The following is a 24,884-nucleotide window of genomic DNA, read 5'->3' as shown; positions in this document are numbered from 1 at the left end:
AATGACAATGTGGGACAAACAGAAAGCAATAGCAGGGTGATAAATATAAACTGAACTAAATGATAATCATATTAAATGTAAATGTTCTAAACACCCCAATTAGAAGACAGATTGTCAGATTGGATAAAAATGCAAGGCCCAACTATATACTGCCTATAAGAAACTTACTTTGAGCATATAGGCACGAACGATTAAAAGTAAACGGCTAGAAAAATATAAACCACATTTCAACTAATCAAAAGATAGCTGGAACAGCTATAAAAATACCAGATAAAATAAATTTCAGAACCAAGAATATTATTGGGAATCAGGGTGAGGGAGTTATTTCATAATGATAAAAGGCTCGATCATAACGTAACAATCCTAAATGTTTATTGCCTAATAGCACACCCATCAGAGCTAAAATTAAAAAGATTGCATACCATGTGCTGTCAAGAAAAAAGATAAGTTGTCTAGAAATGTAACAAGATACAGTCATTTTAAAAAACAGTTCGGCAGTTTTTTAAAATATGTTCTAGCCTTTCCACACCTACATATTCAACCTAAAGAAATGAAACCATATATTAATACCAAAACTTGCATGTGAATATAAATAGCAGTTTTATTTGTAATAGCCAAAAACTGGAAACAGCCCAAATGTCAAGAAACAAGCAAAAGGATAAACAACTTGTGGTATATCTATACAATGGAATGCCACTCAGCAAAAAAGGGAATGAACTACATGGGTAAATCTCAAAATAATTACACTCAGTAAAAAAAAAAAAAAAATCCAAAACAAAAATGAGTACATACTGCATGATTCTATTAATATAAAATTCTAGAAATACAAACTAATTTGTAGTGACAAGAAACAGATTAGTTGTTGCCTGGGTCCAGAGTAGATGGGAGTTGAGAGAAGAGACTGGAGAGAGGGATTGCAAAAGAAAATTTTTGGAGTGATGAATATGTTTATTGTGGTGATGATTTCATGGATATATACATATGTCAAAACGTGTCAAACTGTACTTTTGAAATATGTGTAGTTTATTGTACATCAATTATACCTCAATACAGCTTTAAAAAAAAAAATGAGTGAGGGCCAGGGATAATAATTTCAGTAGACAGCACAGACTGCAGGAAGCTATAATAATTGAGCTGTCTGGCAACCACAGCATATATACAGAGATAAAATTCAAATCATTCCTCTCTTATAAAATGACCACCAAAAACACACTGGCCAAATTTCCACATGTATTAAAATAGCATTACCATCTTAGGCTAAGATCATTACCCTCACACACGGACACCCATAGCATAGCATGATTTTCACTGACTTGTTGGTTAAGTTCTAGGTTTCTTTTTTTTTTTTTTTTTTCACTTTTTCTTTCTTTTTTTTTTCACTTTTTCTTTCTTTCTTTTTTTTTTTTTTTTACTTTTTAAATGGTTTTATTTTATGTACAAAATAATGAACATATGTTGTACCTATAAATTCTACTTTCCAAAAACAGGAGCTTTTTAAAAGAAAACCACATAATAACTTTTAAAAGGTGCTGGGATTACTCTGCTTCTAGATCATTGTTGAGCTAGAAAAATGTTTGTTTTACCAGGAATCACAAGTTATTTGAATATTCTCCAAAGTGGAAATTCTAGAGTGTAGTGTCACTCCAGGCAAAGATTATTCAGTTCTCATCCCCAACATCCACAACTACCTATGAGAAGGGTTAAACCAGGTCAAAACAGTCCAGCATAATTAGGCTTCATCAATCAATGTCATTATGCTCTTCTAAGATGCAAATAAACCAAAACAGGAAATATGAAAATAAAAATAATATCTGACACTGCCATACAAATTGTTAGTTCCTTTTTGTATCCGCCCCCCATAACATTAACAAAGGGAATATTTTACTGAAAAGAATATTTTATTTTATACGTCACTGGCCATGAATTTTTGCCATTAGTTACTGTACAAATGCTGCCTAGTGCCATTATCCAAATGGCATAACCATTTTACATTCACAATTCACTTCTATAGTTATAAGCAGAATTTTCGTGATTTACTTAAGTACATCAATCAGTGAAGATTTAACATTTAGATGCAATCTAACATCTGTAATATCTGATGTTATGTAGATGGCAATGTAGGAAAGATGTACTTTAATCACTTTTCATTTAAGTGACCTTATGTAAAAAATAAAATAATTTAGTAGTTCCAAGTATCCAAAGGGCATTTTCAAATGTACACCAAAGAAATGGTTACAGAGATTTTTAAGGAGCATCTTCCATGTCCACATCCTCTTGTAACTGCTGTACCATTTTCTCTTCCAATTGCTTCCCTTTGCCTGCAAGAGGGACTCAGATAAGATGGATGTTTTGCTTGACTTCTTTGATATCCTGAACTTTCTGTAGCTATTTTTCTTCAATCTGTTCATTATAAATTTAGCTTGGAGTTTCTGTTTGATCTCTTCAACTCTCTTCATTGCATCAATAGTTTTATTCCATAGCTCTTACTGGCATTTGATAGGTTCATTTCCACGTTTTCCAAATTCCAATGAATTATCCACTGTAAGCTCTTTACCAGCTGCTTTCCGGAATGCTTTGGTTCGCCTAACTTTGTGAGGATTGCGCTTCTTTTTGAAGTTTTTATGACATTTAGATTTGCAAAATCTGAACACCTTGCAATCATGCCATGTCCAGGGTAGATGGGCCCCGAACAGAAATAACACTTCTCGATACGCATGTTGAACCCACATGGGACCCCACCAAACAAACGCCAAGCTTGAAAGGAAGTGACACCTAAGTTCTAGGTTTCTGCCCTATCAGAGATTTAACTATGAGCTACGATGTATTATGCCTAAAATAGTACAAAAGAATTCAGACGCATTTATCTAATTTAATCATCAAAATAGCCTTCTGAGGTACTACCCTCTCCTTATAGATGAGGAAGCTTAGGAAAAGATCTCAATATTTAAGAAATGATAAACCCAGAACTTGAAGCTGTATTTGATCACAAAATTGAAAATGAATCAGTAAAATATATGCAAACATATCAGTAATTTTATATTGAAAATATCTGCTCCTCCTTTGAAATCAGTTAGGAAAATGATTAATTTATTCTAAAGGTGCTGCGAGTACTTTAGAAAAATATTCTTTTAGAATTATACACAAGTATCTTCAAATGTAATAAATACTGATTTTTCAAACATTCCTACATTTAAGTAGGAAAGCTAGGAATCGTTTGGAGCCAGTGATGCTGAGCTAACAAAGTAAAATCAATTTTGAACTGAAATTACCATACGCCTACAAAAGTCAACTTCTAAAGAAAATATTGAATAACACAAATTTCATCAAAAAATATAAATCACCTTCAAGATTATTTATTAATTTAAAGAACACATTCTAGGTTTGTTTATTTGAAAAATGTTTTCTTTGTTTAGGAAGTCCCTCCCCATGTAGAATATCCTTTTTCTTTTCTTTTTTTTTTTTTTTTTTTTCTTGTCTCTCTGTCACCCAGGTTGGAGTGCAGTGAGGCGATCTTGACTCACTGAAACCTCCAACTCCTGGATTCAAGTGATTCTCCTGCCTCAGCCTCCAGAGTAGCTGGGATTACAAGAACCCACCACCACGCCTGGCTAATTTTTATATTTTTAGTAGAGACGGGGTTTTGCCACGCTGGCCAGGCGGGTCTCAAATTCCTGACCTCGGGTGATGCACCCGCCTCGGCTTCCCAAAGTGCCGGGATTACAGGCATGAGCCATCAGTGTCCAGCCTAGAATATCCTTAAATCCTTCCACAGTGACTCCAGTTTTTATTTCTACCTTTTCGCATTCTACATTTCCTTTGTACTTTTCTTAAGCACACATTCAGCCTAGTATTGGTAACTTCTACCTGCGTTAGCCCAATTTCCTCAGAAAATATTAAATGTGCAGTCCCACAGAAGCAGGAGTGAGTGAAGGAGAAACCAAGTGGTGAAGAGGGGAGAGAAACCTCACAGGGTAGAGTCCTTTATGGCCAGAGTCTGTGACAAGCCGATTTCTTGATTTCACAGGACGTCTTCAGCGAGAACATTTGAAGTTACTATGAAAGCGGAGAAGAGGGAGTAAGTTTATCCACTAATTTCTGTTTCCCATTTGTTAGAGGTCACTCCCATGAGGCTTTACTATGCCTGCACTTCTCCATTACACAAAAGTGGACTCAAAAGCAAATCCGACTGCATGTCATACCTCAGTGGCAATAAAAAGGCCCCAGGACATGTGACCAGAGATGCCATCAGGTTATACCCACAAGTGACAAGAGGCAGTGGTCTCCACTGCTGCAGCAGATCCTTTAGTTTGTAGTGACAGAAGCAGCAGCAACAGTGCTCTGGTTCCACAATCACATTATTAGCAGCACAGGCAGTTTGCTATGAGAACAGCTCTAGACAGAGCAGGGTGAGGAGACTGGCCTGGCTTGCTCAGGGAGCTAAATACTGTACCCTACCTCTGCTGTGAGAATTCAAAGCGCCTATGCAGGTAAAGCAGCTTGGGCCGTACAGAGAACACATAGCAAATGTTAGCTACTATTAACCTTGTATTGTGTCTTATTTTCTCTAATAAAATTTAAGCTTTAACAGCTTACATAATACTGTATTTACCTTTAAATCTTTCATCTGTCCTAGTATTCTAGTATTTTGACAATGGGCATGTAGCAAATGCTAACCGAATTTTTACCTGGATTTAATGTAAAAGTGCTGCTGTTTAGTGGCAAAATTGAGTTATATAAATCAGCAAATTGCAGTTAGCATATTATTTTGCTTTCCCACCAAAGCTCTTTGTCAAAAATGCCCAGGCCAGGTGTGGTGGCTCATGCCTGTAATCACAGCACTTTGGGGGTCAAAGCAGGCAAATCACCTCAGGTCAGGAGTTCCGGACCAGCCTGGCCAAAATGGCAAAACCTTGTCTCTACTAAAAATATAAAAGTTAGCCAGGCGTGATGGTGCATGCCTGTAATCCCAGCTACTTGGGAGGCTGAGGCAGGAGAATCACTTGACCCCCGGAGGCAGAGGTTTCAGTGAGCGGAGTTCAGGCCACTACACTCCAGCTTGGGTGACAGACTGTGACTCCATCTCAAAAAAAAAAAAAAGAAAGAAAAGAAAAAGAAAGCTCTTGCCTCTATCTACATTGTATTTCTTATTTAAAATGCTTCCATATGCCTGATTGTACTATGCATTGTGCTATGTCTGTTTCCACAAAATATTATTAGGGATTAATATATTAAACTTCATTCTTTGACTTATTCCCATTAGGCAAATAAGTAACTAGCCTTCTCTAAAGCACAGGCGAGCATGCTATATGGTCTATTCACTTTCGGAAATGGACTAGTACATTTTGCATGAGCAGAAGCTGGTAGGTGACTTATAAAGGTCAACCTTACATACATCATTACAGTATTCTAGCAAGGAGTTTGCCAAACCATGACCAAAACTCAGAGGAAGAAGCATATTTACCCCCATATTCTTAAGTGTCAACTATTAGATTCTGTATAGGGATAGTAACTTCATAGCTATTTGTCATGATGGGCCGTGTTGGGCTAAATTAGCCAGACCAGTCACTTAGTCACCAGATGCATGGTCTGCTTTGGGAAGGATCTGATTTCAGCCAAGGCAGCTCTCTGAAGCTGGGGCAGGTCCTAAAGTTACCTGACAACTACCACCTCTGTTAGTCTTGGTAATTATCTGGTGGCATGACCCAAACCCTCATCCCGAAGAGTCTAGTCACTATGCCCTTCATAGCCTGTAGCTGTTGGCGATGTCCATATATGCTCATGTATAGTCACAAGTGGGCAAAGGAGCACCTAGAAAACTCAAGTGAGTTGCTGGATTCCACTTATAATTCTCCCTATCCTCGTCAGGTAAGAGCAGCCCTACCTCCTTCTGATGAAGAAAGGCACTTATCTCTGCCAAGACAGTGACAGTCCCTAGACATAAAAAGTCACAAATACCAAGGTGGCAGGCACAGCTTATTATCCAATGGTGGTATTTACTGGGTCCCATGAAGAAAGGTATCCCCTTGAGGACATAGAATTCTAGTCATTCAGAACCCAGGAGTGTAGAGATGGGAAGCATAATGTTCCCCAGTGAATCACTGGGAGTGGTGGCAACTCCTGCTTCCACCCCTAATTCCCATGGCATATTAGCTTCCTAGGGTTGCTATAACAAATTATCACAAACTGGATAACTTAAAACAACAGAAAATGTATTCTCTCACCATTCAGGAGGCCAGAAGTTCAATATCAAGGTGTTGGCAGGGTTTATTACTTTTAGAGGGTCTGAGGAATAATCTGTTCCATGCTTCTCTTCTCACTTCTGGTGGTTGCAGGCAATGCTTAGCATTCCTTGGCTTGCAGATGAATCACACCAATCTCTGACTCCATCTTCTCATGGCTTTCTTTCTTGTGTGTCTGTGTGTCCTCTCATCATCTTTGGATATGAGCCCACCTAACCTTTGGATATAAGCCCAACCCCTAAGATGTTAGCCTAACTAGCTAACATCTTAGCAAGTTACATCTGCAGAGACTCTACTTCCAAATAAGGTCACATTCTGACATTCCAGAAGAACATGACCTTAAAGTGACACTATTCAACCTACCACACATGCACTTTATCTATTGGAAACACATTGGAATAGGAATACCTGTGGGTCAATGCATATCTGTAACTTGAAGGATGGTATGAAATTGTTACAGAGTATTGCCTCTGAACTGCTGCTTCAGTGTGTTTTCAGCACACCACTGCACCACATCATCAGGCAGGAAGTTTCTGGGTGGTGCACTATATGACACAGTGACTCCCATGGTCACAGGCCTATTACTGCAGCCTTCTTTACTTTAAAGATGATTCCATGGCCTGACATATATTATGTAGGATTTCATGCCAGTGAATCAAATATTACATAAGCCCCCAGGTACCAATGCTGGATGAGGCCCTGCAGGAAGGAAAGGTAAGCCTATTCCAAGAATGTGGATCTATTCCACTGATAATGAACCACTAGCCTTTCTGGGGTGGCTGCTCTGATTTGTCTCCCCAAGTGATGATACCCCATCAAGGGTGCAGCAGTTGCCCCTGCTGCTGACAGGTGACATTTGGCAGTGGTGGTAACTAGATAGGCCTTGGTAAGTTGGAAACCATTCTGTCTGCCTCTGGGAGTATATGAGTCTCTCAATGCAGATGGCATAAGCTTCCTCTATAACCCAGAGATGAGCACGGTGTCTCTCCTGCTGCGGCTTGCTACAGCACAACTTATCCCATCACTAATATCTCCAATATAGTAGCATCACTCTATGGCCCAGAAAGCAGGGCTACTTCCACTGCAACCTAGACCAGCTGCAGAACTCTTACCTGCTGGGGGCTCCACTTAAAACAGGCAGCCTTTTGCATCAACTGTTACACTGGCCGGGACACTATCCTCAGGTGTGACATATGCTGCCTCCAGAACTCAGGATGGCTCACCAGGCATTGTGCTTCCTTCCTCAGAGTAAGAGAATACATGTTGTCATTTGCTTTATACTTTAGATCAGATGCATCAAACTGCCCCTCACCATTGGAACCCTGAAAAATTTATGAGTATGGCAAAAAATTTATAAGGTTTATCCACTGAAAGTTCATAAGCTTTATCTCCTCCCTCTGGAACACATCTCCTACCAAGTTCTCAATGGTCTAGCCACTTGTTCATCCAGCCTCAACATAGTCATTATGTAACAGATCTATGTTCTTTAGGATAAAGTGGTGTAGTTTACAAAACTATAAATATATATTGTTGCCCATTCTGTGTGAATGCAAATTGTTTCTGATTCCCTTCTCTTATTGAGAGAGAAGAATGCATTTGCACGAACCAAGATGATATTCCATATACTTGGGCCACATGTATCTGCTCTAACGAAGATACCACATCTAGCATAGCAGTTGCAATCAAGGATAGTACTTTGTTGAGCTTGTCTATCGCCATCTTCTAGGATCCATAAAATTTCTGCAGGGGCCAAAATGGTGAATTGACAGATGTGACGAGATGATCATCTCTGCATCTTTTAGATCCCTAAGGGTGGTACTGCATCCTGCAAGTGACACTATTGTGTATTACTATCTGGCTGAAGTAAGAAGACAGAAGGGTAGGCAGTGTCAGAGGCTTCACGTGGCCCTCCACACATGCTGTGAAACCACTGTAAGCTTAAACTTGCCCAGGACTCCTTGTATAACCCAACTCCTCCCTCATCCCCTACAAAGCAGCAACAGGGACACTATCTGAATATCAGTATCAATTCACATTCTGTGTTCAACAATCCTTGAAATCCCTTATATTTCCCCTTTCCTAAGCTTAGAATTACCAGAGCAAACGGCTCTGGGTCCCTTTGAGGAAACACCAAAGGGAATCATTACCTTGTACAGATGCCATGGTGTCATGTCTTTCCTCCTGGGTCCCAGCCACCTCTTCAGTCTGAGCTCCAGGTCTGAAGTGACTCAGGCCCAGAAATTGAGCAAGGGATGCTAGCTTCCTATTGGGGTGACTACCCTTAGCTTCCATGTAATCCATCCTTAATTTTATCTAATGGGACAAACTGAGTAGTATTCGTGTTGGCTACCCATTTGTTTTGTCCCTAAAGTGCTATGATACATTAGCCTTCTCCATAACTCTTTGCAGGTTAGGACCCCTTGACTACCATTCTCACTTTCTCACTAACTGTAACCCCCTGACTTTTGGCAGTTGGGCACTGCCACTTTAGCCACTATTTTTCAGAATCTTGTCATATATTGCCATCAGGAAGCTGAACTGTTTTCTTTTCCTACTATCTGATATGGCCCACTGAGAGCTACCACATATTTTTAGAGATGCTTATACCCCATCATCAGTGCAGGTTTCTACAGCCCTATTCAATTGTGTGTCCACTGAGCCTTCCCACGGCACACAATCATCTCATCTTCCAATCCATTCCAACATACCCAATTCCCTTAACCTTTTAAATCCATTCTTCCACCATGTCACAGTAATCCTAGTGTTTCGACTTTGCTCAGAAAGGACCATTACTTTTTCCAAACTTCAAGAAGCCATCCTGGTAATGAGTTCACACCATCTCACAGGATCCTAGCCAGGGTATTAAAACCCTCTAATTTAACTCTTAGCAATCCAAAGATCCAGTATAGGGGCTGCCATCAAACTCCTCCCTAATTTTATGTTTTGATCCTCTTAAGCACGGATTCCAACCTCAAGCATATTCCTCCAACTCTTCCTAATTCTTGCAGTTCCTTTGGGGTATAGTCTGTTTCCCCTCACTTCACTGCCAGCACCTCAACTGAGTTTTGCTTAACTTTATCATCACTTAACCCTAATTTTAGGCCTGGAGATACTAACTATAATGGCCTGGAGACAGGACAAGTCTTGAAGGGAGCATGTTTCCTGAGGAAAGAAGCCTCTGCATTGTCATCCAGCCTGAGAATGAAGCGGGGAGTGCTTGCCCTTAACATGGAGGGGTGTGCTATGACTGAAAGCTCAGAAATTCAGGAGTCTGGGGAGTAAAAATCTCCAGCACCATCGATTCAGATGTCTCCATCTAATTTGTCAGGGTCACAGGTTTTCCCAAGCAGTTTGCCAATGTTGGCATAATAGACTTACCTTGGCTGGCAACTGTCTTTGAAGTTTATCCTTTGAAACTATTAAGTCTCGGGCCTGGTCCTCTGTTTTTTCAAGCTGTCCTACTGCAAAAGATGAAACACTTTTTCATATGCCACCACAGGCCCTCTAACTTTGACACCTGGCTTTCCATCGCCTGTTACTGTCCTTGGCTGTTAAGTATGCCTCTATAGAACAAAAATGGCTTGACAATGGCCATCCAACCCTGTTATCCTTATAGCTACAGTTTTCTCCATACATCTAAAATGTCAGGCAATCAGATATTGTCTTTCCTTCTACAACTACCCAATCCCTATTAACTGCCAGTGTAAGTTGTAACAACTGGGACTTGTGACAGGACTGTCCTCCACCTATCATCAGTGATGGGGTCTGGGCTGCTTATCGTTAAGTGTATACCACACAGTCTCTACTACCTATTTCCGTATGTGCAAAAACTGAAGCAGTTTGTAAAAACATTGGAATGCTTTCCAAAACAAACTGAAAATACAGAACAAAAAATTAAATATAATATCAAAAGTACTTAAGTGAAATAACAGGTTTATTCAAAGAGAAATAAAATGTCCTGGGTAAAGCTTCTGTAATAATACTATTTCTGATACTGCATCTCTGAAAAAATGGCTAACTAGTCACCTTATCACTACATTTAAGGCATTAATAATAGGTACCACTGAGGATATACATTGTGAAGAAAGAGAATAGGTCAAATACTAAAACACACGTATCATGACAACTCAAGGTGACATGAATATTTAATGAAAATTTAGAATGTAACAACGCATGACTTTCATTCTGTGGACATAAAAGGAAAAATACAGTAATTCATTTTACTCATTACATTTTACAAAATCAGACGAATGAAGCAGTATTTTTTAATAAAGACAGTAATTTAATTTCAAACAAATATATTACCATCCTATTCCTTTATCCTGTATATATGTGTCTAATTGGCAAAACATACTACTTTACTTAAATCAGTAACAATCCAATCCATGATACTTCAATTGGTTCGATCAATAAACATCTTACATTTGAAATTCATTTTTCTTATGCCGTAAGCCTGATTATCAGTTCTATAAAAACGCTACATCCTATCGCTTGGCCCATTAAATGTAACTAGCCTTCTGCACAAGGCTAAGTGGCTAAGGTACTTTTGAACATCCACCCACAATTCATCAAGCACATTCACCCACTCCTGCTCTTCTCACACACGGCCACTAGAGGACAAGCAGCTCCCCTAGTTCTCTTGTTCCTCATAGTGAGCATAGCCACTAGCATAGGTCCTTCCTAAATTCAAATTAGTAAACAAATCTGATGATTCAGTGTCTGAATCCTTTCTGCCTTCCTCTTCTTCCTCTTCATCATCCTCTGCTTCATACTCATCCTCCTCCTCATCGTGGTAGCTGGTATCACCATACTTATCAGAGGAAAGGTTCTTCCAGTAGGCATCGTACCCAGAAGCTCCATCTCCCTCTTCAGCTCCAGTCTGCCTGCCAAATTTCAGGGAGCGCGCTATAGAAGACAGACATGTACAAGGCATTGTTTAGTTCCAGTTCTCTACATTCTCATCTTCCTCTATAAAATTTCATGAATTTCATTGGCTGCTTTAATCCCAAATGAAAAAATAGGTCATATTTTCCTAATTTTTTCACCTGAGCCTATATACACACCATAAAAAATAAAAATTAATGTCATTTCATTAAATCTAGAAAACAAATTAGACCAACAGACCACTCCAAAGGTAATGAGGCATGTTTAAAACTAAAACACCTTCTGTTTGGTCACTGACAGTTTATTTTCAAATCACATAAATCACAGATTACAGTTGATTTCATATCAGTACATTTTTCTTAAGACAGCTATTTTACAATGTAGATGCCCTGAAAAACAAAGCCTGTCATTTCTTCTGCCTTAGTAGTGACACAAAGTTTAGTGCAGAAGATCAGCAAAATCATCAGTCTCACCTCACTGTGCAACTACATCTATGATTAAACAAGGCAGTCAGTCACTTAGAATTATGCTTCCATTCTGATATGTCTGGTTAAGAGTCAAATTTCTCTTTAACAAAATTGGGAGCTGCATTACTATAAGCATGCTTATAGCAGTGTTATTACTTCACAAAAAAAGTTACATAAAAACCACAAAATAATTTCCTATAGCAGTGCTATTACATAAATAAACATAGGTGCTCAAATACCACACGCCTAAGAAAGCTTCAGAATAAATTTGACTTCTAAGTACTTAAGATTACCACCACTTTAATATTAAGGAATTATAGCTACTCAACTATTTAACAAGGAAGCTTCAACAAAAATTAAAAAATCACTCTTTATCTTAAATTTCAGTATTTGCTGTCATTAACTAAGGCAAATACCAAATATCAAAATGAATATTGGTATATTTAAGTAAAACTGAAAAACTTTACCGACATATTTTCCTAAGCTGTAAAATTTCACTTGCTTAAAAGAACACATTCACCTTTTCAAATAAGAAGGGGCAATAAGAAAAATAGACCAAAAAAAAAAAAAAAAAAGATAAACTTTGTCTAAATATGAAAGCAAAAATCACTTCCTTAGTATCTTAAGGGCCTTACTTGACATGCTAAGGTCCTTAGTCTCCTGAGTTTCATGCCCACATTTAGGACAAGGAGGCTGTTTTCCTTTTTCTTGCTTAAACACTTTGCTCCTTGTATGATCATCACAGAAACAAGCCTACATAGGAGAAACAAAATAAGTAAATAAATAAAAATGTAAAAATATACAAAAAGACAGTATTCATTGCTTCAAAGATATAGCTTTGTTAAGGCAGTGAGATTAAGAATTTTGTTGGGACCAGTCACACTTTTCATTTCATTTTTTTAACAGAAATGATTTTTGTCAGGACTCCTCTGAACGATGATCTAACAAAAGGCAGACTAACTATATTGAGTGTGACATGTAAGTACATTTAACTGTTCAAAAATATTTCAGTATTCATAAGGCCCCTGATGAAATGAAATAATGGTGAACAGCTATTTACTCTCACACAGTCTATGGTCTAACTGGGGATGGAGACAGTGAAAGGGCAATTACAAGACACTAAGCACTGAAGGGGAAGTGCAGAGGGAAGAGCACTAAAGCAGACATGGGGTTTGGGAAAGGCATCTTAGAGACACGAAGTCTTAATCGCGACATGAAGAATGGAAGGGCAATAGGGTAAGCAAAGATGGAAAAGCATTCCAGACAAAGAAAACAACATAGACAACGCCTGAACGCCATTTGGTAAAACTAGAACAGATAAATAAGACATAGGGTTAGAAATATAAGAACTAGAGAAATGCTTCTGAAAGGAAGGGCATTGGCTACATCTGTTTAGTAATCTTTGATGAACAAATGCTAGAGACTAGGCCTAAGGACACAGAAAAATTTGGAAATCTTTACCCAAACTCTTCTAAGCAGGTACATTTTGACATTAATTAAAATAGACTCTCATCACCTTGGTCAGAATGTTCTCCATTAAAAACACAGAGCCAGGATTCCAGAAATGTGCACTAGTCGCAACTCTACTACAAGGTGACTAGATGACCACTGGAAAGTCATGTAAGCCTTCTCAACTTCAATTCCATAATCTCAAAAATAAAAGAATTAAACTATATAATTTTAAGGTCTCTTATAAATTCATTATAGCTACATATAATCCAAGGACTGGTGGAGGGGTATAGAGATTAAAAACAAAATCTAAAAAGAAAAAATGCATAGGTATACCTTACAACGGAGACATGAGTGCTGACCAAGCCGATTGCATGAAACACCTGTGGGAAAGAGATTAATCTTAAAATCCCGTTATTTGGTTCTTAGAATTTTCCTTTGTCTTTTATCAAATCACTAAAAGCTTGCAATGGAAATACGGCCTTATAGACAGCTGCCTGTCTTTTGGGTTCGAATGTTATAAAACACACAAAGCTCCCATGCTGCAAATAAAGTAATTAAATGTATTATTATACATTCTGCAAAAGGCTGAAAAAGGCTCAAGAATGATATATACTTCAAGATGCTCTCTTAATCTTTGAGAATTTTATATATAAATATTGCAAGAATTATATACACATGCATACACATATATTGTGTGTGTGTAGTATGTATGTTGTATGTATATCACAGAGATGACTTATCTACTTTAAATTTATAAATAAGTATAAGAATTAGGATTTCATACCAGAACAAGAACCAAATTAAAGGAAGAGAATACCTGGGGAATTTCAGTCTTTTTCTTAGAAAGTAACTACTATTTAAAAAGGGCTTTTTAAATGCCAAGTACTACATACTATTGTTTTATATGGAGTCTCATTTCAATGAACCTTCCAAGAAAGAAACTATCTGTAAAGTTGATACTATTATCCCAGTCAGTAATGCTGGCTCTCAACTGGAAAATACATGAGAATTTTGTGTACAGGTTAAATACAGGTGCCTGGCACCCACCACAGACTTAAAAGAATCTCCAGGGATGAGACCTGGGCATCCACATTATTTTTAAAACCTCCACAGGCATTTTTGATATACAGTCCTGTCTAAGAATCACTGCAACCAACTCGCAGAAACAAACAGGGTGGTATCTCTTACTGGAGGGCATTTGGAAATGGGAAGGAAGAAGGGTGAGGTTTGGTTTTTACAATAATTTGAAGGTAAAAGTGGCATGTGGCAGTCTGAACCAGGAAAGGTGTAAGTTCTGCAATGCCTAATCAAATCAAGCCTACAAAATGAAGAACTGGCCCAATCAATATGCCACTGGCATCCCTGCTGAAAAATTTACAACTATATTCTGACTGTTCTGAGTGTTTTCTAGAAACAGAAAATAAAGATTGAGTTAAATTACAGTTCGTGAGAAGCAGTATAAAAAAACTTGATTCCTTTTTCATTAAGATTAATACTTACACTATTCAGAATCTTGGGTATAAAGAACATCTAATATTTAAAAACTTACATTTAAATGTTTCTGCCTCTAAAACCTGGCAGCTGGCTTGATGCTCAAATTGATCATCTTCACAAAGAAAGTTATGGCAAAAAGAACAACTGAATATTCTGCCTCCTATTGGATTAAAAAAACACAAATGTAAATAAGATAAACTTTAATTAAGAAAAACTCCTATCTATAAAACTGCTTAGAAGAGATGGCAAGTTACTGTGGAGGTACACCAAAATTGTTCAGCCATTTTTATTCTGATAAAAGCTAAAATGCAAACTGTTGGAAGTCCTTGAAACTAAACTGAAACTGAAAAAAGGGGGCTCTTACTATCCACTAGCTACTCATATAACACTCACAATGCTCAAAGAGACTACCTGCTCCACCCCAACTCCCCTCCACGTTTGGGTAAACAATACTAGCATTGACAATAACTGATAGTATAGATACCTTCTCTAACTACGCTGATAATCTAAACAGTACCAGTAGTTAGGATTGACAGTATCCTGAAAAAAATCTCAAAAACAGCATGCAAAATGTTTCCAAGTCAACCTTCACCTATAACGAAGCTCATTACTTGTGTCCAATGACTCACCATGGTCCCACACGCCTCGTTCACATTCAACACACTCAGCATCGGTAAGAGGGCAGGCACAGGCATGTGTACTGAGACATTTCCTACCATGGCAAACCCAAGCTTCACAGAAGTCACATATTGCACCCTGTAACCAAGGAACAAGAATACATAATCATTATCACCTGAACACCTGCAACCATTGCTTAACCAGGGCAACCATAAAAACTGTATACATTTAGCAATTTATCAACCCTCAATTATAGCAGGTAGCTTCATTTAAAAATTTTACTACTCACTCTAAGCCAAAATTAAAAAGGGTTCTCTGAAAAACTTCTTAACAGCTACCCACAATATACAAAACTCAGTTATGTATCAAAAGAAAAAAAGGTAAACTGTACACTTACCCTAATATTATTTAATTAAGTCAGAGTTGGAAGTGTTTTCCTCAAAATGAATTTAATTCAAATGGACTTTGGAGAAGACAACAGTTTAAGCTTTCTTGTCTACAATAATTCCTGTAACTAAATTGAATTTTTAAATACTACCATTTCTGATTTTTAAAACACCTTCTTATCTATATAACTTATAAAATAATTGCATAGCTTTTCTAATAAAATAATTGCATAGCTTTTCTAGAATTACTGAGAAATATGAAACTTCTGCCAGCTTCTTTTTTTCTCTTATGGAAACTTATGTTTTAATAATAATTACACTTCTTTGTGGAAAAACTTTAAAGTAAAATATATGGAACTAAAATACAGGGTAAGATTCTCCAATCCCGTATCAAGAAAAGACAATAACGATATGTGTTTCGATAAAACACTGACACCTACTGAATATTAAAAGCTAGAATCTTAAGAGAGTAGGGTCAGACAATCTTTCCTTTATAAAGGAAAAGCATGGGGCCCAAGAATAAATCCAAGTCCCAGAGTTGGATCACAGGTGAGGTGAGACTCAAAACCAGGATTTCAGAATCTCAATTCAGTATTCTATTATTCAAGACTCTGAAACACATGTAGTAAACAACAAATAGGAGAATATTTTTTGACTTGCAAAAATGGGTTATCAGTATAGCTAGCAAATCATCAACTATCTCTCTTGGATCAGTCAGAGTTCTTGCAAAAAAGAGACAGTACTCTCAAACTAGGTAATCCAGAAGAGTTTTAATAGAGATAATTTACAGAGGACAGGGAAGAACTTAGGACAAACAGGAGAGGACTACCTGACCATATAGAGAGGAACTGTGCTCCTTAGAGAAAAGACAAAACCAAACCAGGATAACCTGGTAGGGAGTGAGATGAAGGAATAAACACCCAGATCTTATTCTCCTGCTGTTCTCAGGGGGAATCTGAGGAGGCGAATATAAGATATCCAGAAAATCACTTTTCTAGAATTTACAACTAATCATATATGACTCTACTTAAATGTTTTCTTTAAGAAGAAATTATTCACATTCAAAACACAAGGTGATTTTAAAAAACAAATTTGACTGAACTTAAGTTACCAAGGAAGACTGAAAGGGTTTTTGAACAAAGATAACATTGACAATCCTATATTTAAAATAAATAGCAATTCACAAGATAATTCTCGCTCCTTGCTTCTATAATATATGCACATATGAAATATATCATAGGTCTGCCTCATAATAGAAGTTTACATGCTCTTGGAAATTTACCATAAATATTCCATTTGACATAAATATAGTATCATTTTCCTCATGGACTACAATTTGAACAAAATTTTATTTGAACATAAAAATATACAACAATACAGTAAAACTGGTTACCTCATATTTAAAAGAAAAATATGTTTTAGTAAAAAGAGCAAAATACATCACATAATCTAATTGTTTTTATTATTCAAAAAGCTGAATTTACTTTAAAAAAAATCCTGTATGTAATGAAGAGTTATGTTAAATATATACACTTTTTTGAAATGTAAAGTTTTAAAGAACACTATTATCCTAAGTTCCTTTAGAACTAGGTTGCTTATTTAAGCAAAGGCTTAAACAGTGGTTAAGCAGGGCTTTCAGTACACTAAATACTGTTTTGTGAAGTCTGGTTAAGAGATATTAGAAAGGTACCACTGATAAATGAAATTCTGTTTAGATCAGCATGAAAAGTTTCCATGCCTTGTATGTTTCCTAATAAGAAAGAAAGAAGCAGCTAGAAACAAGTGGGTACTAAGGGAAAATCATACCAAAAGCATGCCACTGATAATCCAGATAACTAGAAATTGATTGAAACAAGGGACAAAGCAGTGATATTTAGAAAAAAATAACCATTGATCAGAATGACTTTTTCTTATCTTTGAAAACGTACTAGTCTAAGAGATAATAAGAAGCTTACCACCATTGCAAGGCCAGTACTGTATACACCAGCATGCTTTATGACACAGTCTGAAGACTTCATCATGCACTTTGTTTTCCCTAATGAAGAAAAACATTTGCACTGTTAGTCTTGCAAAGGAATACATACCAGTACTCACGAACTCCTCTTTTATCCAGCCCAAGTTCCTGAGGAAATAATTTAAAAACTAATGGAATTGAATCAGTATTTACTGCTTACATAACTAAAAAGAGAAAATGGATGTAACTGAGACTTCATTACTCGAATCAGACTTTTCAGATTTCAAATTTACTAATAAATCTGTAAAATGAACTATACAACAATATATGTGCTAATTTGTTTTTACTAAATTAGAAATCACAGGTTATGCTTTGTAATCTAATGATCATTTTAACAGTTTAAAAACATATGAATCTTCAGATTATTCAAAATATTTTTAAAGGAATGCTTTTTATAATAAATTTTACATTTTATAATTCACAATAAAAATTGTGGTTTGAAGTTATCATTTCTTTCCACAGAACACCTCAAACCAAACCAAATGATTATGTAACTTATCGAGTTAATGTAATTTTATCCAAACATAAAAATGTACAAGAAAGCCCCCAGTTAAACATTTTCCCAGCAAAATTTTGAAATAGTGCCCAAATAAGCACAATAAACGATACGGTGATACAGCTACAAATCAAATCACCACACAACCACTAAACCTCTGATCTAGAAGCAAATTAAATTACCAACCCAAAACACTATCAGGAAATTTGCTTATCAGATATTACGTGAGAATTAATGATGACATTAATCATCCATCTGAGACTCCACAAAATGGAACACAAAAGAAACCATTTTCCATTATCTTGATTTCCTAAGGAACAAAGTTAGACAATAGGAAATGGGAAGGGTAACCGGAAATGAGAGGCAGCAGCTACCCAACTGTTCCAGGTCCAGCACTAAGAGTCAGTAAATGAGAAATGCATCCATCCAACAGCACTACAAAATTTAAGCCCAAAGACACTGAAAATATGGGTAAGTCCTAGCAAGAACTTACCTCTTAATCTTCCACAAAATCTATTTTCTCACTCTACATTCATTACGTTTTGTGAAACAAGGCTATAAAAACTACCATCAGTGTTCCATATAGGCCAGTTTTCTCTTTTTCATTAATTGTAGAATTGAAAACGTATCTTCTTTGAAATCTAGAACTACACTAGAAATATTCAGGGATATAGCCCTAAACACTACTAACTTTCTGGAATATTATTATATATAAACACATTTAAATGAGGCATATCCCAAATTGTTCTACCTGAAATTATTATCTCATAAATAAAAGTGATACTTGTTCATCAAAAGTTGGGGAGGGATGTAAATCTAGAGTAATAAAGTTAACGGTTTCTTTATTACAAGTCTTCAGAACTTCTAACATAAAAATATATAATAGAAATCTCCCAGATGAGAATGAGAGGAGGATGCATGCAATATTTCTCAAATGTATATCCATATACACTTTTCAAGAATTATCCATTAATATTTCAGGTAGTCTGTGGAAGACTATTTGGGAAATACCCATCTTGCTAACATTGAGTTTTATTTTGAATAATCATTTCAGGGTACAAGTCTCCACCTATACTTAAGAATTGGGCACATGACTTAGGAACTTGATTTCAGTAACTTGGGAATACATGTGAGGAAACTCATGAATCATATGGTAAGCATCAAACTCAAAAACTACTGATCACAAAATAAGTACCAGGTAAATGTGGAATAAAATTATTCCCAATGGTCTAACACACTGCAGGTAATATCAGCAGGAACCAAAATGTAGATAAGTAAACAAATAGATACTGACAAGACTAAGGTAGTATAACTAAAAGTTCAGGATCACCAAATGTTATGTCTAAAATCTGATCTTTTATTGTTTAAAAAAACTTATTGATAACCTATATCTAAATTGTACCTTAATTATTTTCCAGCATTACATCAAAGAGACAAAATCAAGACTTGATAGTTTTTTGGTAGGCAACATAACACATTTTGTTATTTTGTTAATGGTAAGGCATAACATTATAACCAATTGCAAGCACTGTAACCGATAGCAACAAACACACCCAAGTTCAAATTGATGAACTACCAGTTGATAAAAAGCATAGGTCCTTAGTTATTACTTACTTACCACACTGTGCACAAATTGGTAACTTCTGTACAGAATTACAAAAGTAGCAAAATGCTCTATTCTTCTGCCGCCTTGTCATGTAAAATAAAATTTTAAAATATGGTCAACGTCAAAGAAAAGGTCAGAGGGACAATTTTATTAAAGGTAGATAGAAAAAGAAATAAAATTTACCTCTGACACTTGTCACATTCCTGTAACATAAAAATATCACATTAATTTTTCTGGAGACTGAAAACTGCAAATTTACTTGTATTACAAAGAATAACCTGCTTTTCAGGTTAAAATTTAAGTGACACTACACTAAAGCTCCAACTCCACCCATGTATACAAGCATCTACCCATGCTTAAATAACAAAGGTATGCAAGAGAGAGATAGTCTGGGTAGATTCCAGAGGAAGAAGTGGCATTATCACGAAGGAGTCTAAATACATTGGTAGTTTATTTTTCAGTTGTTTGTAAGGAATAAAATACCACAGAATGAACATAAGAAACAGGAGAGAATACAAAATAATAAAGTTCACAGAAAATCCAGAGTCCTAAACATGGTTTTAAAAGCTCTCCACAATCTGGCCCTTAACCACTTTCCAAACCTTGTTGGCCTACTCTTTTTAGACTCAAGTCACTAATGGTCAGCCATTCCCCAAATATGTCTTATATTCTCTCTTCTCCATGTCTTTACTTATTCTAATACTTTTCCCTGAAAAGTGCCTATTACCTGTTGAAAGTTCTGGTGAAAATCCCACCTCCTCTGTGAACTGTACCCCTTCCACACATAGTTAACTTTATCACCTCTTAGTCCTAATAAGTACATTGTACCTTTATTGAAGCACTTCCAAAATCTAGCTGTCATTATATATATTTAGGCATGCCAGTCATTTATTGTTTTGTCTGCTTAACACCACTCTTCTCTGGAAAGGACTCTTACATACAGAAGAGAGCCTCACTGCCACATCTGTGCTATGTAATCTGGCCTCTCCCAACCAACCCCAATAAATGTTAGTCCTGGGACAGGCACTGGGTCAAGTCCAGCCTTTCAGAGTTCTTTCCTTCTCTGAGGAACGATATGTGATGTGAGACATGCAAGCTACCTGCAACTATGAAACCAAACAAATGGAGTAAAACAACATGAAAAAATGGAACTAATAAGGAAGAAGAAACAAAAGCAAAAGATAGAACTACAAGTTGTTCCAGGTTCCGATTGTCCCTGAGAACCAGGTATATCCTTCCCCTTCCCAGCAATATGAGTTATTCCATTATCTATTCAATAAACTATTTTTCCCTAAGGTTAATTTAAGTTAGATTTCTGTCATTTATAAACAAACAAATCCTAATATACAACATAAATGAGCTATAAACTTCTGGAAATAGGGACCATGTAATTCATCTATGTATCACCATCCACAGTGTCTGAAGTAACACCTGGCACAGAGTAGATGCACAAGAAACGTTCGCTAAATTAAGCTACATTAAACAATTCATATGTGTTTGACAAAACAAAAGGAAGAAGGGAAAAAAAGAAACAGTGGGAAAAGAAAAACAAAGAAAGGAGTAGAAATAGGGAGAACTGGAATAACTCTACAGTCAATGAAAGCAAAGAGGAAATGATGACATAATTGTTTGCTTTTTCACGCATTTCAAAAAGCATATTTCAAAAGCAGCAACCATTCAAAGCAGCCCAGAAATTATCAGGACTAACCCACTTAGCACAGGCAGATAAGGTAATAGAACAGGAAGCCAACAGACGTTAAGTAGGAAGTTCAGAAAAGAGAAAGGAAAGAATTGCTAAGAAAATATGATGAAAACTCAACTAATAAGACAAATTGAGGCATTAAAGAAACTGGAAAATGAAAGTTTCTATTACCTATTCTTGTCCAGTATCTACCTTTATCACCAACAGTATGTGAAGTAATACACTAGGTTTTATAAATAATATAAAATCCAACAAGAATCACTGCTACTCACTGAAATCAACGGACGAGCCAGAGATACTAAATTCAGTAACAAAATATATGCAAAAACACTGTCTTCACTAAAATTTTATTCAGGTGTACTTCAGATAAAATAGTATATGGTTTTTTCAACTATCAACTGATACGAAAAAAAGCTAATACCATTGAAGCATTACATGGATGTTTGGCCAAATCTATAGTGCTTCTTGATGCTCTTAGTTGTTTTTCACGTTCTCGGCGGTTCTCAGCCTTCTTCCTTGCACCAGTCTTTTTTTTAGGCATTTTCCCCTATTTTGACACAAGAGAACAGAAAAGATGTAATTGACTGACTGCATTTACTATTTTAATAAACTAAGAAATAGTATAACAAAGTATTCTTATTCTTGTTAAATGTTAAACTCTATCCTTTTGATAACTAAGCACATTCTAAGCCTTATGAAATGTTAAGCACGTATTATTCCAAATGAAGCGGGTGACCCTTAAAATAAGGCATTTATTAGCACTTACGATTCTAAAAATGTAAACGTCAAAAAAATTTACCCGAAAAGACAAACTGGTTTTCTTTTCCCACTAAGAAAAAAGTTTCTCCAATAATAAAGTATTCTGCACCTCATTAAAACAAATGAATCATGTATCTCATTAGCAAAAAAAAAAAAAAAAAATTAAAAAGAGCATCATTTACCCAGTTTATATCACCTTTTTGAGCCATATATTCAGATGACCTGACGCTGCCAACACCTTAAGTAAAACAAGTCTAATTTTTCCTATGTAATATGTAAACAAAACATCTGTCAACAAATAACACTATTAACTACAAAGTCAAAACATTCCGAAGACATTTAAGGTATTAGTTGCTTTGACTCTTTAACAAATGCTCTTCCCTCTACACGCAGTGAGCATGTAATTTTAACGGGGTTCAAATTTATGTCTAAGAGTATGTTTAATTTTCATCATTTAGTTGAAATACAAGATTTTTCTAAACTGAAGTTTTCTGAACTGAATGCTCAATTAAAAAAAAAAAAAACACACAGGTAGTAAGCAGTATGGTAGCAACTGAAAAATAGCCAGATTTAATAGGTGGTTACTTCGGTAACGTAACGCCCAGACCACTAAGTCACCATTCCAGTATGTAAAATGACAAAATCTAGAGGGCGTGCTGCCCTGGCCAAAGAACCTCAGAAAATAATCACGAGGTGATCATGCGGATGAACTTTCTGCGTCCTCAGAGATATCCTTTGAATCCTCGGATAAAGTTAAATCTCATTTTTTTTCCCCCTCCAGTTTTGTTCTGCACGCTCAAAAGAGTGAATCTTCTTCTCAGACTTATATGGGTTCAAGCCCTTTTCCGGTAACACTCCAACTTCTTGAGGGCACTGCGCGTGTCACCAAGTGAGGAAATAGGCACGTGGCACTGCGGCTTTAGGAGTCCAGCCTGGAGCTGGAGAACCCAGTGGGGCGGAGGGGCATCCAGGGGAGAAGCGGCGGAGGCGCCAGGCGGCTTGGGGACCCGCAACTGTCACCCGCCCGAGGGACACCCTACCTCGTGCGCGCTCCGGGCAAACCTAGCTCACTTTCACCGGGAGGCCGGACACAGTCAGGGGGCCGAAGGACAGGAAATGGCGTGAGGCCCGCCCGCGACAGCAGTAAATCTAACTCGTGGACCAGGACTCCGGGAAAGAAGGCACTAACAGCCAGGCAGGCTGACAGCCGGTTCCGGACACTAGGAGACGGACCGGACGTCCTTTTACGACAGCAGCGTCCTTACGGCTGACGTCACAGGAAGGGGCCCGCCCACTTCTGTTCGCTCCGCCCCTTCCCCGCCCACACGTGCGGGGGCCAATGCCCTATTCCTAAGCAAAGGATCTTAGGAAAAGGCAGGGAATGCGAGGGAAAATAGGGAAGCAGAAGGAGGGAAAGCCGGGGAAGGCCCCCTCAGTTTTACTGTTTTAGAAAAAGGAGAAATCTAAAAGGAAGAGGAAAATGAACTCACAGATTTGGTACTGGATCAATTGACTCAAACAGCAAATTCATGCTTACTTCTGTTGGAAACCTTTCAACTGCCGTGTGTCACATCCCACCTTTTCTTGGTTACTGCGCTAAGCTGTGCTTTCAGTTGCCTGATGACCTTCAGCACTAGCCTCCCCTGTCTCTTATTTCTGTTATGCCCTCTGGATTCCATTCCTTTGTGAACAAATCATCCCACATTCTCTGCCTCTAATGTGTGCTCTGCCTGCTTTTAACTGAAACCTGATGATCCTCCCCCTGCATCAGAATCTCCTTCCGATCAAGCTCCTTGACCTTTGCGTAGCCGACCAAGCTGGGTTTCATAATCTCTTTTAGAGCTCTGCCGCACTTAGGATTTAGTACTGGGCCTATTCCTCTGCTTTTTGTGCCCTCCCACTGGAGGAGATAAAAGCCCCTTTATTTGCTACCAAAGAGGCCTTCTGGAATTTACTCTTAGATTTTAATAGCCAACTAACCACTCTCAGCTTTTTGCTATTTTCAAAGAATCAATTTTACTTAGCAATAAGAGTCAATGCCACTGTCATTAAGATTACTATTTCCCTCATAGTTCTCAAATGCCTGATACATTTTACTCACTCTTATATAACCTTACATTAGAATACCACCCCAGTTCATTACTGATGAAAGTTTTAACTACTGCACTGTTACCTTGTGCCAAAGTCTGTCTGTCCTACACCTACCCCGAGGGGGTCCTCATTGATAGTCACATGGCCTGTGATTCAAATCATAACTCCCATCTTAGCCTACTATCTTGGACCACTCCTGACACCAACTATTTTAGGTTGGCTTCCCCAGGAAGCATACTCTGAGTCAGAGAAGAGTATGTTAGGGAATGCTTTGGGGAACAACATCTGCAGAAGAAATGGAAGCAGGATTGAGCAGAGGGAAGAGTTGACCTGCAGTGAAGTCTCAGTAAAGGCCTCATCTTTGAATGTGGGATATCCCTTCAGAGTTGTCTTGAGTTAGGGGAAATGGGCTGGGCCTTTATACACCTATGACATTTAGTCATTGGATGAGCGCTGCCAAAGGAGAAGAGTGCGACCTTGGGTTAAAGGACTCCTGAAGAGGGCCAAAAGTTGGATTGTGTTGGCTTGCTGTACTCTCAGCAGCTCAGGAAATAAGTCTTTCATTGAGGAAGACGGATCTGGGTAGCGCCTGCCAGTATTCACTACCAAGAGTGATGGCAAAATAAATATTCTGACAAAGACAGAGAACCTTTACTATTCACAGATACTCAGTGAA

General features: G+C 37.4%; 1 protein-coding gene and 1 pseudogene across 3 annotated transcripts; both read right to left on the bottom strand.

Moving 5' to 3' along the window:
- Positions 1–2,244: 2,244 nt before the first annotated feature.
- On the bottom strand, positions 2,245–2,716 carry LOC104656330 (annotated as a pseudogene).
- Positions 2,717–10,155: 7,439 nt separating this feature from the next.
- Positions 10,156–23,631, bottom strand: ZNF330 (zinc finger protein 330). 3 transcript variants are annotated; one of them, XM_010355926.1, is made up of 10 exons: positions 23,158–23,380; positions 21,780–21,905; positions 19,840–19,859; positions 19,669–19,739; positions 17,496–17,575; positions 15,166–15,292; positions 14,592–14,696; positions 13,376–13,422; positions 12,226–12,343; positions 10,156–11,144 (listed from the first exon to the last, which is right to left on the bottom strand). In XM_010355926.1, exons 2-10 carry the CDS (start codon positions 21,897–21,899, stop codon positions 10,870–10,872), a joined length of 963 nt encoding a protein of 320 aa, XP_010354228.1. In that variant the 5' UTR covers positions 21,900–21,905; positions 23,158–23,380; the 3' UTR covers positions 10,156–10,869. The 3 variants fall into 3 exon arrangements, with proteins under 3 accessions (XP_010354228.1, XP_010354230.1, XP_010354229.1); XM_010355928.2 differs by lacking the exon at positions 23,158–23,380 and adding an exon at positions 23,608–23,631 and having other exon boundaries at positions 10,159–11,144; XM_010355927.2 differs by lacking the exon at positions 23,158–23,380 and adding an exon at positions 22,792–22,923 and having other exon boundaries at positions 10,159–11,144.
- Between the last annotated feature and the right edge of the window lie 1,253 nt (positions 23,632–24,884).

Source organism: Rhinopithecus roxellana, chromosome 2 (genome assembly GCF_007565055.1).
Source record: "Rhinopithecus roxellana isolate Shanxi Qingling chromosome 2, ASM756505v1, whole genome shotgun sequence".
In the NCBI taxonomy this organism is placed as follows: domain Eukaryota; kingdom Metazoa; phylum Chordata; class Mammalia; order Primates; family Cercopithecidae; genus Rhinopithecus; species Rhinopithecus roxellana.
This window is presented reverse-complemented; position numbering and strand designations above follow the sequence as displayed.